The 13,332-nt window shown below is 36.1% G+C and overlaps 1 protein-coding gene across 2 annotated transcripts in view; it reads left to right on the top strand.

Annotated features, from left to right (window-relative positions):
• The first annotated feature begins 278 nt into the window (after nt 1–278).
• The window catches only part of LOC140050185 (cytoplasmic dynein 2 heavy chain 1-like), a 47,520-nt gene continuing 34,466 nt past the window's right edge, over nt 279–13,332 (top strand). For both annotated transcript variants that reach the window (XM_072095264.1, XM_072095263.1), the window contains exons 1-18: nt 279–493; nt 603–749; nt 1,129–1,288; nt 1,850–2,113; nt 2,316–2,548; nt 2,958–3,129; nt 3,462–3,612; nt 4,334–4,481; nt 4,724–4,899; nt 5,183–5,378; nt 5,896–6,153; nt 6,544–6,642; nt 6,943–7,082; nt 7,350–7,584; nt 7,674–7,801; nt 10,628–10,871; nt 11,305–11,454; nt 11,810–12,015. In XM_072095264.1, the coding sequence (XP_071951365.1) occupies nt 293–493; nt 603–749; nt 1,129–1,288; nt 1,850–2,113; nt 2,316–2,548; nt 2,958–3,129; nt 3,462–3,612; nt 4,334–4,481; nt 4,724–4,899; nt 5,183–5,378; nt 5,896–6,153; nt 6,544–6,642; nt 6,943–7,082; nt 7,350–7,584; nt 7,674–7,801; nt 10,628–10,871; nt 11,305–11,454; nt 11,810–12,015 (3,308 nt within the window). In that variant the 5' untranslated portion in view covers nt 279–292. The remainder of the gene's footprint in view (nt 494–602; nt 750–1,128; nt 1,289–1,849; nt 2,114–2,315; nt 2,549–2,957; nt 3,130–3,461; nt 3,613–4,333; nt 4,482–4,723; nt 4,900–5,182; nt 5,379–5,895; nt 6,154–6,543; nt 6,643–6,942; nt 7,083–7,349; nt 7,585–7,673; nt 7,802–10,627; nt 10,872–11,304; nt 11,455–11,809; nt 12,016–13,332) is intronic.

Here is a 13,332-nt window from a genome sequence, read left to right as displayed (position 1 = left end):
AATGTTAACTGTATTTTGTTTTTATTTCAGAAATAAATTATTATTATTGATTATTGATTATTATAATCTAGGCCTAGGCTAGACCTACTATCTGTATCTGTATGCGACTCGTACAAACACCTTCCTAGGTTGTCGTTGCATGCAGGCCTAGGCTAGCCCTATTCTAGGGGGCTCCTACTATTACAATTACTTCATTCATGACTTAGGCCTAGGCCCTAGCCTATTTTTAAATTAACTCAATACCTTTTCTGATAAATGTATTTTAGATTGATGAATTTTGGTGAATAACACAATGCGGTCGGGTGATTCCAGGAAGGATTTTATCCTAACAACATTTGGGAACTACTTCTCAATTGATACTTCAAGTCCGCAGATCACCGGGCTAAATGGAACATCAGAAATTAATTCGTTCTTGGACGATGGAAATGTTTCACTACTGGCTGCAAAGTTAAAACATAGAGGAAATGAAAAGGTCATCCAACTCTCAAATAAGGTATTAATTTTAATAAAAAATTATTTATTATCCTAATTAACATTAATTATTAAACTATTACCTCAGTCATATTCTGTGAGTGATATTATTTATGTTATTTTTTTTACAGGTGGAACCGAGTGAAACAAAAGACAAAGTGTTTGTCTTCTTCAAGTCTCAACCGGTAGTGATAACACCCGATAACCTGCATAATGTTGTACTTGTATCAAGCATGCTTGACTCTCCTATCAGTTCACTCTACCATTCAGTCAAAAGGGTAAAGTTACAAATTTCTTTAACATTTTCAAGGCACTTTAAATATGATTAAGTAACCATTGACGCATCAGAAACAACTTAAACTAAGGCTGTGGCTACACAATCAAACTAGTTTTTGTGCCCAAATATGGTAGTGATAAGCTTATATATGGTAGATTTGACATCATCATGTCCATATATGAGCACATCACATTTTGTTGTCACATAAAGTGTGAATGATAGTGTTGACAGAGCTTAAGTTATGTTTATGAGGCTAGGTATTAGTAAGTACTGTTTATTTTGATAATAATTAAATAATAATAATTTAATATAAAATGTACTATACTGAATATCTATTGTCATTGTAGAATACATTTTATTTTTGTTTTTTTGCTTTCTAGGTGTTCGCGCCTTTATTACTTGAAGATGAGAAATGGTCGCAAGGATTTGATCCCAAACTACAGAGTTTGCTGAGTCAACTGGAAGCTGGGCTAAGCAGTGTTGTCCGCAAACAAGACCCGACTCAGCGAGGGTCTCCTGCGAAAGAAGATAGCCTTGGAGGTATCATAAGATTCTGTATTATTTTTTTATCTTTCATAAGCCCCAATGAAGGACTAATGTTAGAATGGAGCTTAGTATTTCTCTCTGACTTTGATAATGAGTTAATTTTCAATTTTGTATTGAAATCCAGTCATTGCTATTAATAATAATAATATCCTGGATTTATAAAGCACCTACTGTTGTGGAACCTCTAAGTGCTGTACATATTATTACCCAAATTTTAGATCAAACATGTATGAAACATACTCCCATAATGCAGCTACAGTAGTAATCAGCGCAGAGTTGTGTCTTGACCTTACCAGGTACCCATTTGTACACCTGGGTGGGGAGAAGCATAAACTTAAGTAATGGGTCTTGCCTAAGGATACAAGCAATGCGATGCTTTGAATTTGACCTCACAATCAGTAGTCCAATGTCATACACACTGCACCACATGCCCACAATAAAAGTTAAAATCATTGAGGTAAACAAATATTTTACCTAAAGCATAAAATGTTAAATTTATTGTGTAATTAATTTGAAATATCAATCAATCAATCAATCAATTATTTTCTAATATAGGTATTCTGACTCCTACTGATGAGTTCCAGTATTGGGCTGAGGTAGCCATGTCAGGAAACACATTAGACATAAAAGAACGTGCTCAGAATTTTCAAACCCTGTTTGAACCAATCGCAAGGGATTATGGTAATCTGGATGGATTCTCATTGGACGAAGGTCTGCAGATAGTTGAAACAACCACCGATGCGGTGGATGAGGTTTGGAGGCAAGGGGAATTTGACCCCTACCCCGGAAGAAGAATGCAACATTTGTTAGATGTTATAGGTGAATAAATTGTCAAATTTACAATACAAATTGTGTTGTATAAAATATTTAAGGTCCTACTACCATATAGAACTAACATCCCATTATTCCAGAATAGACAACCCATAAAAGAATATGAAACGGCCTGAAATATTTCATTTTATATGCATATGGGCTTCTCCCTCACAAACGAACACAATTGTTTTTACATACCAAATTTTAGGTGGAGAACTCGGCAGATTTGTACAGCGCAAATTAAGCAACTATGACATCTGGCGTGATCCTTTCTTCCGTGTCCGTGAGGCTCTACAGAGGGGGATATCAATCTGCGATAAATGGACTATGTCTTGTGAGAAGCTGACTGGTCAATTATGGAAGACTGAGCCCATGAACCCATGGAAGGATGACAAATTCACACCAGAGGGGTTGTCACAACTGTCAGTGAGACTCCAAGAGGTTAGGCCAGTGATCTCTTTAAATTATTTATTACTTAATATTGCTCTGTGTTTTTGTATGCAAGTTCCACAGTAGTGAAACTGTAGCTTGGTGGTTGTAGTGGGGCTGTAGCTTGGTGATTAATGTGTTTGCCTTCCAATCCCAACGTCCAGGGTTCAATCCTAACATAGTGCCAGGATTGTAACTCATGACTCTTTCAACTCCACTCACTAAGCCTCAAATAAGACTTTTAGTTTATAAGCACAATGAATTATAAAATAGTTTATCCATCCTGTAATTGGCGAGTTACTCACTGTTGGATGTGTATGACATTTTTTTAAAAGAAATTAAAAACATGTATTTTGATAATGGCAACAAGATTTCAGAGAAGCCACTATTCAAATGCCATGTTTGTTGTTTCTTTGTTCAGGTGATGACCTTACGAAGTATCCATGAACAACTTGTAAGGCTTCTTTCAGCTGGGGAGCAGCAAGAACTGAGAACTGGTGATGCATTCAGTCCGTTTGCAGGCCTAAACCCTCTACAATACAACCCATATACTCAACCACTTTGGAGAGCTGCCGTGTCTCAATATGAAAGAGGTAGGCATCTCTGTTTGTTTACATTTTTATATTTTGCTATTTTAACAGTGCCCCTGGATATAAGGTGCCCTGTGTGTTCAGCTGGAAGGAAGGGTAACCCTTTCGAAATAAACAGCCTCAGAATATTGAATTTTACACTTGCTTTTATTTCTTTTCTCTATCGGTAATGGATGTTATAGTTTATCTATGTTTCAGGGACATTAACTATAGAAAAAAATTACCCATACACCCAAAACACGAGAAAGGAAAACTAGATTTTAAAACCACTTTTCTTTCCAAATATGTAGAAAAATAAAAACATAAGTAACATGATGCTTTAATTTATTTTCTAGCTATGGCACCAGCGGAACAGAGGATTGCAGGAAAGTTGAGAGGCCAGTTTCAAAAGCTGAGCAAAAATTCACATCAGCTTCTTAGAGAATTCCAGCGTTATAAGGAACTTGTCAAAAGAGACAGCGTCAAGAAAGAACTAGTTTCAGAGAGGTACATTTAAAGCTCTGTCTACACTATCACATTTGATGAGACAAAAAAATGTTATGTGCCCATATATAGACATGATGATGTACAATATTTGGGCACATCACACTTTTTTGTCAAACTAGTTTGATAGTGTAGGCAGTTTTATCTATTATCCTTCACATCCCGAGTGCAGAGGTTTTTGTACTAAACCTTTTTAATTTTGGTCTTGTAGAAGTAGAATTCTGCACCCCTGTTATGGCCAATGTATTATGTTATATTTTTGTTTTATATGATTATTGTTTTTATATACAATTTATATTACCAAGTATAATCCCATCTCCTAATTTAGTTCCACAATCAACAAATTGATTATAACAGAACTAGGAAGCTTACTAGAAGGCCTACGTTTAAGTAGTGACTATGTGTGACAGTGGCTGTGTGAACTAGTACACCAATTAGGTAACCCCTTACTCACATCAAAAGATGTACACATGAAAGTGCACATGAGCATTTTGTGTACACTGGACCTACGGTTTATAGTCCTTATCTGAGAAGACTTGTTCTACCACCAGAACCATGGAGCGAGTGAGACTCGAACCCTTGTCGATATTGGTGGTTCCACTGTCTTAACCGCTTGATCATAGGCTAAATCTGAACTCAAGATTTTTAATGCAAGCACCTGCTAATTTTTCCCAAATTCCATACCCTGCACTATACTCAGTAATTAATACTTTTTGGTCTTCAGGGAAACACTTCTGCAACAGCTTCAACAATACATAAAAATCATCAAGGAGGATTTTAACACCAGAGTAAACGAAGGGAAGCCAAAGTTGGGCAAGAACTTACCAGAGGTCACCAATAACATTGTCTGGGTCAGACAGCTGGAGGCTAAGGTTTCTATTTGTTTGACAGTTTCTGCTGAATTTATTCTTTATTACTAGTACTTCCCTGTCCATTTAAACTTCATCTAAATATAGGAAAATAATAAAGGGTATTTACATACACAATCCTGATGATAGGAAATTAATTTGAAACAATCTAGTTTGATAGTGTAGACAGCTTTAGAATAGGCTTACATCTTACAAATCCAGTTACTAAGTGTATTTTATCTTGTATCAAATATCTTGTTTATCAGGTCGAGGAAACCAGTCACACAGCAGAAGCTTTGCTAAATGATCTATCTGGATTCAGTCGATTCAGAAAGGATTCTTTGGATCTATTGGAGGAGTTGCAGAGTTGGCGGCAAGATCAGTTTGATACTTGGTCACAAGACACACAAGCTGCTATTGAAGATACAAGGAAACCACTTGGGTAAGATTTGTTTATTGATCATAAGCAAATGTAATGGAAAATGATGCCTAATACATTTAGAGTTATTTTTGTTATTAAATCATAACTTCCTCAAGACATCTGATTAGCATACAACACTGATAAAAGTAAACTATCAATGAGGTTAGTTAAACTACCATCCAATCAAAATAATTACAGCCACTGACTAGCACTTGTATCGATGCTAGAAGCTAAAGACAATACTTAATTTCATTTTAAAAAACAGGAGCTTTATTTTTCTCGATATTTTGACTTCTTTTTGTAGTTTACAGACAACTGGACGTTTGATGGACTTTGACACACGAGATGACAAACTTGTGGTCAATTATGGTGACAAGTTAGTGACTCTTCTACGTGAAGTGCGTCAGCTTCAAGGTCTCGGTTTTGCTATACCAGCTAAGATCCAACACACGGCAAATATTGCTCAGAAGTTTTACCGACATGGTGTTATCCTGAAACAGGTAAGTGTATTGCTAAATCACAAGAAATTTAATCAGAAACTTATTAAAAGTATTATAAATATTTTACCGCTACATGTTATTTTACTGCTATTGGCTTTGTCCTGATAATGTTGTGAACGAGAATTTTTTTCATTTGTGATTAAGTGTGTGGCCGAGCTGCAGTGGAACCATAATTACATAGCTATAACATCGGGTTCGAGGCTCACTGCACTCCATGGTTCTGGTGGTAGAACGAGTCTTCTCGGATAAGGACTATAAACCGTAGGTCCAGTGTACACATATAGCTCATGTGCACTTTAAAGAACCTAGTACATCTTTCGAGACTGGGTCCTCGGGGAGACCAGTCTTTGACTGAAGAGGTTGGCCAGTATAAATATATAATAAACAAACTTGTTAGACTTGTTTGAGGTGCTTACTCGACTTACATATAGTAAGCAGTCTTTACTTGTCAGTTGCACCCACTTACCATTAATATTGTAATATTGAATGTTTTTTCTTGTTAATTTGCATATTAAAGGTGGCTCATTTCCATAACACCATAGCTGAACAGATGATTCCAAGCCAACGGCCAATGATGTTGACATCAGCCATAGCGTTTCAAAACATCATAAAGAATCCCAAGAAAGGTGCGAAGGAATCTGATGGCAAGTTGCAAGTTACTTGGGATAATCCAGAAGAACTGGAAGCCTATATCCAGAAGTTGCAGGCTGCAGCTGAGCGCCTGACCACCGAGAACAGGCGGCTACGTAAAATTCACAATACTATCTCAGAAAAGGTTGATTAGATTGTTAAATTACAAATTAAATTGCTCTATCTACACTAGCAAACTTTATGTAACAAACAAATTTGATGTGCCCGTATATGTACATGATGATGTCATATCACTGCCATATTTGGACGTATCACTTCCAAATTTGGGCACATCACATTTTTTTAGTCAAACTAGTTTGATAGTGTAGACAGAGTTTAATGTAGAATACGATTATGTACATACAATACTTTGATCTATAATGAAGAAGCGCTTTATAAATCCTCTTCTTTCACACAACAATTTTGAGAACTAGACATCTCTTGATAGAGAGTTTCTTAAGACATGGTTCAATGAAAGTCCTAAAAAAAGTGATGATAATAATAACAACATGTATCTGGTTATCTATAATTTCAGGTAGTCTATCTTATGAACGTAGATCTTCTGAGACAGCCATCACGTTGGAAGGAAGGCCTGAATGATATCAGAACCATAATGGCAGATCTACACAGCAAGGTACTGAGCTACTTCGGCAATAAGCATATTCTACTGGTTTCACAAAATCCAAAGAGCTCAAACTTTTACTTTTTCGGTGGACACTGCAAATAGAAAATCAGTGTTTACGAAACACTTTTTGTGTGAACAGTTAATTATGTCCTACAGTGTAGTGTTTTTTTAATTTGTATACAAGGTCACTGTATTAATGCTTTTTTTGTGGTTTCAGCGATTACACATTAGAGCTAGTTAGGTGTTGTGATCCCTAATAGTTGGTAGACCAGTGTTAGTAATTAACTGATATTTTTTTTTATGGTATAGGGCTATAAGCTAGAAGACATGAAAACATGGAAGCTACACTGGGATAGACAACTGTACAAGGCCTTGGAACACCAGTATCAGATGGGCCTGGAAGCTCTACATGAAAACCTACCAGAGATCAAAGTGGAAATCGTATACAGGTATGTTTCTACTCAAAACTCTTATGGCTAGAAACAAATGTCTTGTAGTCATTTTTCCCCAAATGCATATGAACACCGGAGTTTTCAGTAAACTGGACATTTTAAACTTTTTGTTTCAAATAAAAAGCTCCTAAACATTTTTAACATTAACATTTTATTTTTTTTGGATATCTGTAATTCTTGAAATTTGTTGATAAGGCGTAAGATAAATTGTTTATGTATTTATAATGTACAGTATCGTTTAAATATTGTTTTTGTTATTCCTAGGCAGCAAAAGCTTCAATTCCGACCCTCACTAGAAGAAATTCGAGCAAAGTACTTCCGTGAAATAAAGAAGTTTATTAGTATCCCAAATCACTTCAAAGGGTTAAGTGACCCCCACCCAGGCCAGACGCTTATCTTTCCTGTGATGATAGAAAGGAATGCAAGCCGCTTCCCTCTTCTTTACCGCAAAGCTGAGGAGCTTTTCCATAAACTTTTACAGGCATTACATAGATTCAAGGTAAATTTTTCTCTCTGGTTTTCTTCATTAATCTATTCTATATTAACTACTAAGACTAACCTTACTTTTCAATCTTCTTTTATTATAAGCCATGGGTTGTCCTTGGCTCAGTTGATCTTGATAAGCTGATAGAAGAACAGCTTCATACAGTACCTGACTGGGAGAGGAACTTCAAAGCTCTTAAAGGCAAAGGTAGAGATGCAGAAAAACTGCCAAGGTATGTATATATTATATTGCATAGCCTCAGGGCTGCAAATTAACTTTTTTACTTGGTAGCACTATCACATTTTTATGATGGCTCATAATAATTTTTGGTAGCACCACCAATTTTTTTAGTAGCACCTTTTCATCTACAAACTAACCCCCTTCCCTCAAACCCCATCCGCGCAGATCCGTTTTTAGTTTAGAGGGGGGGGGTGTATAAAAATGAAATACAGTACAACCTTAGGCTGGGGGTCAGGGGGCCGCCAATGGCCCCGCTTTGGGGGGGGGGCGATTTTTGAGTAATTATAGGTTGTTTCAATCGATTTCTGAGCACATAAAAATTCAGCACTGAAGAATTCAATTAATTTGGGTTATGCACATTTTTTAGGCACTGGTCCTGATGCGCCACTTATATTCACGCAAGATCTATTATTGTTACGGTACAGAAAGAAATTACTGCTTTGTATATACGCGTAACCTTTCGTAGCCTACGCGTAAATAGATCGTAGGTTATTGTTCGCTAAACCATGGAGGAAAAAATTTCCTCCATGGCTAAACATATCCTGTAATTTCCAAAGTATTGTTCGTTGCCATGCCTACGATTTTATGATAATATCTACGCGTCGATCGTACGGTTTGTAAACACCAATGTCATCGCCTTTAGTTAGGAGCATAAACAATGGAAACAAACATATATTGTTGGCTAATTAAAATCCTAGTCTAAGACGTTAATTTTTGTAGCCGCCCTACACATCGGTTGTCCTAATTTGGCAGGACATCCGCCGACGAGACGAAATCGGGCCCTCAGCAGAGAGAGTTTCGGCGGCCTACATGATTCAATCCTACCTTGGTTTAGCGAATTATAAAAACAACAACACCTTGGCTAGGACACCAACAAAATATATGCAAAATAAATATATATTCCATGTTAAGATTTAACATAGGCCTTTGTAAATTATTATTACGACAAAAGACCCGACCAGAATTTGGAGGGGAAAAACGTGTGGACCGTGGGAACAGTTTAGAGCTGTATTACGTTTCATGTGACGCAAAATTCAGGTACACTGTTTTGTAGCCATCCCCCTCGTACCGAGTAAAAAAAAACATGCGAGAGGTTTGCGGTGGTAAAACAGAGTATCGCGTTTCATGACATGTGACCAAAAAACTAGGTCTGTATTAATTACGGTCTTCTGTCGGCAGTCTTTTTGAGCGACCGATTGAACGTTCTGATACTATATTTAGAATGAATTGTTTACGATCTTTTTGTTTGCATGTTTCTGGATCGACTGGACGTTCGCTATATTATTTTTATTAGTTGGCATAGTTCATTGTGTTGGATCGTGTCTCTACGTTTACATTGTGAGAAATTTATATTCGCCGTTGAGAGTAAAAAAACACACACGAATGAAATATTTACAAATAAAAACTATTATATTATATATTTCTTAGTAATGTACAAATTGGTCCTCTCCGCCAGTCAAAAATAACACATTAAATAATAATGTTCACACCTTGTTACTTACTAAGAACATCGTGAGGTTGTTTATTGAGGTTACTAACGAAGCCAAACAATGTAACCTACAAAGCCAACAACGTAGCCTGTTTTATCTACGAAGCTACTTTGTAGGAAAAGTTGCGGTATTTTCTCTGATATATAATTTTCGATAATCAGAATCTGGAATAAAGTATTAAATCTACTGATAAACAATACTGCTGTTTAATCTATATAATGAATAGATATTATTATACATATCATTAATTACATTATTTATTAATCATGATATAACCATTTATACTGCCTAAAAAATGCTGATGACTGCGCGGCGACAATCCTTTGTATCTACCGCGCCCGCCCTGGCTAACTTCTGTGTACGGCGGTACAATTGATTTTATATTCCTTCTTTAAAACGGAGGTGATTTTCCACGAGGTTTGTGTCGTCCGCGCGTCACACTGTGCTGTGTGTTTGGTGTCCTTTTGTGTGATTGGTTAAGGCAGCATGCAACGAACTTCCAATCACAACGAGTGTAAAATGTTTAGGGGCTTTGTACGCTTGAATGAACCTGACACCTTTGCGGCGGCGGTGACTAGTGGAAACTCCTGAGCCTTCCGTAGTAGAGAGATTAAATTACACAGTGTTTGAAATAGGGAAAACACACCCGACTTCAATTTGAAACAACTCGCACAAGCAGACGATCTTGTCGCGCTATGCGCGACCTATTCTGTTTCTTTAGTCGCAAACAGAAAAATTAGGTCGCAAATGCGACCAAATACCCCTTAATTTGCAGCCCTGAGCCTATGTGAATTTGAAAATGTTAGTCGAAATGGCTACCGTGACGAAGATAGAAAATGTTATATTACCCAAAAGGGTGATATGACATGTTATATTGCCTAGTCAATTAAACCACGACCAAGTCCAGTGATCTTGATGGGTTTTGATCTCAGGTGTTTTAGATCCATAACCTCACACACTGATCATTCAGTCAAAATAACTTGCTTGTAAAAATATGTCGCATAACCTATCTTTTCTATGCGCCCTCTATAAATTCAACGGCTTTGAAAGAATAGTTGTAATAGCTAGCCTTCAAAGTCAACATTTTCATTATGTAAAGCTCTGTCTACACTATAAAAGTTTATGTAACAAAACAATGTGATATGCACATATAGGGACATGATAATCATTCACTATCATATCACTACCATATTTCGGCATATCACTGCCATATTTGGGCATATCACTGCCATATTTGGGCACATCACACTTCTTTTGTCAAACTACAGTAGTTTGCTAGTGTCGACAGAGTTTAATAATAGTTTTTATTTTCTAATACTTTTGTATAGCCAAATTAAGGTTGACTGTATCACCGTATCAACAACACCGGTAAGAGGTGTGATTGATGACCATATTCAACAGCTCTTTGATGCTCTCCTCAACTCTCTTCGCCGATCTATCAACAGCCATGTGACAGATATAGACAAGTTTGTAACAGAGGCTATAGAGTCACTATCGACCCGACCTCAAACGGTTCAAGAGATAGGTCAAGCAAATGCTAGGCATACAGAACTTGTGACCACGAAACCAATTGTAAGTAATGTTTCCAGTTATGGCGATTTTGATCAATAATTTTTTTTTATAAAAATCCAAATCTATAGTAAATTATTTGAGGCTTGGGGGAATGGAGTAGAAGCAGTCGTGAGCGAAATCAGGACCTTGAGGTTGGAGGCAAGTATATACTGTACAGTAAAACACCAATTCACTACTTTATTTTGTTGTTGTTCCGGTCAATAGCTTTACGAAACACGATGAGAAGCCACAGGACAGTGCTCATTATTTATTCAAGAGCTTTAACAAAGTGGGCGGAGCTTAGCGTGAAATTTCTTTGTCTTTAACTTTTTGAGAACGATAGTTGCCAGATTCCTGTTTACGAGACCGACTAGAAATAATGTATATATAACATTAAAGACACAGTTCAAATTACATTTATTTTTACTCTATGAATATGTTTCACTTTCTCCAGATCCAGCCACAATTTGATATTGCAGAAACTAAGAACCGGTTGTTGCGGTCTGTGGCTGCTACTGGAGTAGAACAGCTTGGGCAACTGAAAGCAAAATGGGACAAGTTTGAACTTATGATGGAAAGTCATCAGTTAATGGTCAGAGAGCAGGTGAGGTTTCATTCTTTTAGATTATTCTAGGTCATTAGTATCAACCAAGGCAATCAAAGAAATGGATGCTGAGCTCGCCTCGCCAAGATAGGAACTTGTAACAGTCCTTTGATCTTATGATTGACTGATACTAGTTGCAGCTACAGCATTGTACTATTTGCGCGGTGTATGTTTGAGGAAACCAATTGGCCAATCTAAAATCAGTCAAGCGTTTTTTAGGCATGGTACTGATCGGGTCGCAACCACAGATGAACTCTTTGATTCACCGGAGCTCATCATCCTGTTGTTATATTGGCCTGTACCAATTGGCTTAAACTCACTTTAAAGAAATCAATTTATTTTAATTTTTTATCAGATTTCTGTCATGAAAAATAATGTTGAGTCGAGAGTCAAGGCATTCTCTTCTGAACTTGAGAAGTTTTCGGCACGTTGGCATCAATTCAAACCAAACGAGGACGTTCTGGAGAAGAATGACGTAGAGGCATGTAAGAAGGCAGTGCAGGTCGTAAAAGAAAAACGGGCTGAATTTGATGAACTAGAAAAAACGAGAGAAAGTCTAGTGTATGTTGTTTTCATTTTATTTTTTCACTAATATTATCATGACTTTTATATTTTTATCTTACTCAATGAACTGGTGTATTTGGCTGAGATTTTAATACATTAGCCTACATATTTGCTATTTTTGACTAACCTTACATATTTTCATAACTAATAAAATCTATTCATTTGTACAATAATACACTTAAGTTGATTCTAGTCATTTAGAATCTCATCATCAGTCATGTCATGAAATTATTTGTACCATCTATTAATGAACATTCATTATTTTTATACTAAACATCAATATTCTTAGCTTTGTGCAATATTAAGGACTTTGTAAATTCTGTTTTGTATTTTTATATGTAATTGTTAGCTGTCTTGTCTTATTTTGTAATGCAAGCATTTTAGCCCAGCTGCCGCTCTGTATTTTATATTTTTTATACCAAAATAAATAAATAAATTATTGTAAACTATATACCTGTTTCAGTTCATTACCTAGACGATTCATAGAGATACGTCTTAGGATGGCCAAACAAAATTCTTCTAACCTCAACCAGTAAATAATAGGGTTAGCCAGAGGGTTTAAAATAGCAAGCAATAATCCATAATAAAATACAGTTAAAGTGTATGTATTAGATTCTGTATAAAGTCCAACATCAAACATAAAAGCATAGTAAAACATTGGGAACAAACAAATAACAAATACTCCTATTATTATGACAAATGTTTTTTCAACCGTTCAATTTCCTCTGTGTTAAATCACAGCTGGATTCTGATGGCACAAACTCTGGTAAATGTTAAAATAAAGAAAACTTGAAAAACAAAACTGCTTGAAAATTCATGTTCCAAAATTGGAAGTCTCTTCCAAAAAGAGTACAATCAACGTCGATTATAATTGTTATTATTGTAATTTTAAGACAGATTTGATTTAATCTGCTTTCACACCGTCTGGTTCTTCCTTCCAGTATACAGGTTTAAGGGTGATTATCTGCTTTTACACCGGTCCTGTCTGGTTCATATGCTGTTTAAGACAGATTTTGTCCTAGAAAAGCATATTTTTTCTGCTTTAACACCGGTCTCATCTGGTTCTCTATGGTGGTTTAAGACAGGTTTTGTTGTAGCATAGTTTATTACCTGTTTTCACACTATAGTTTTTTGGTTTTTTTTCCTGGGAAAAGTACTGCACTGTGTTTCTATTATCCTGCAATATAATGCCATTCTATTGAGTGACTTCTGTTCAGTTCATTTGTGAAGAAATAAAAAGTTATATTCATTATGTTTATGAATGAAGTTTTATATTTCCTATTTATCAGGTAAACAATTATTACTGTAATAATT

Source organism: Antedon mediterranea, chromosome 5, assembly GCF_964355755.1.
Source record: "Antedon mediterranea chromosome 5, ecAntMedi1.1, whole genome shotgun sequence".
In the NCBI taxonomy this organism is placed as follows: Eukaryota; Metazoa; Echinodermata; class Crinoidea; order Comatulida; family Antedonidae; genus Antedon; species Antedon mediterranea.
Note: the sequence above shows the minus strand (reverse complement) of the source record. Positions and strands in the feature narration are given on the sequence as shown.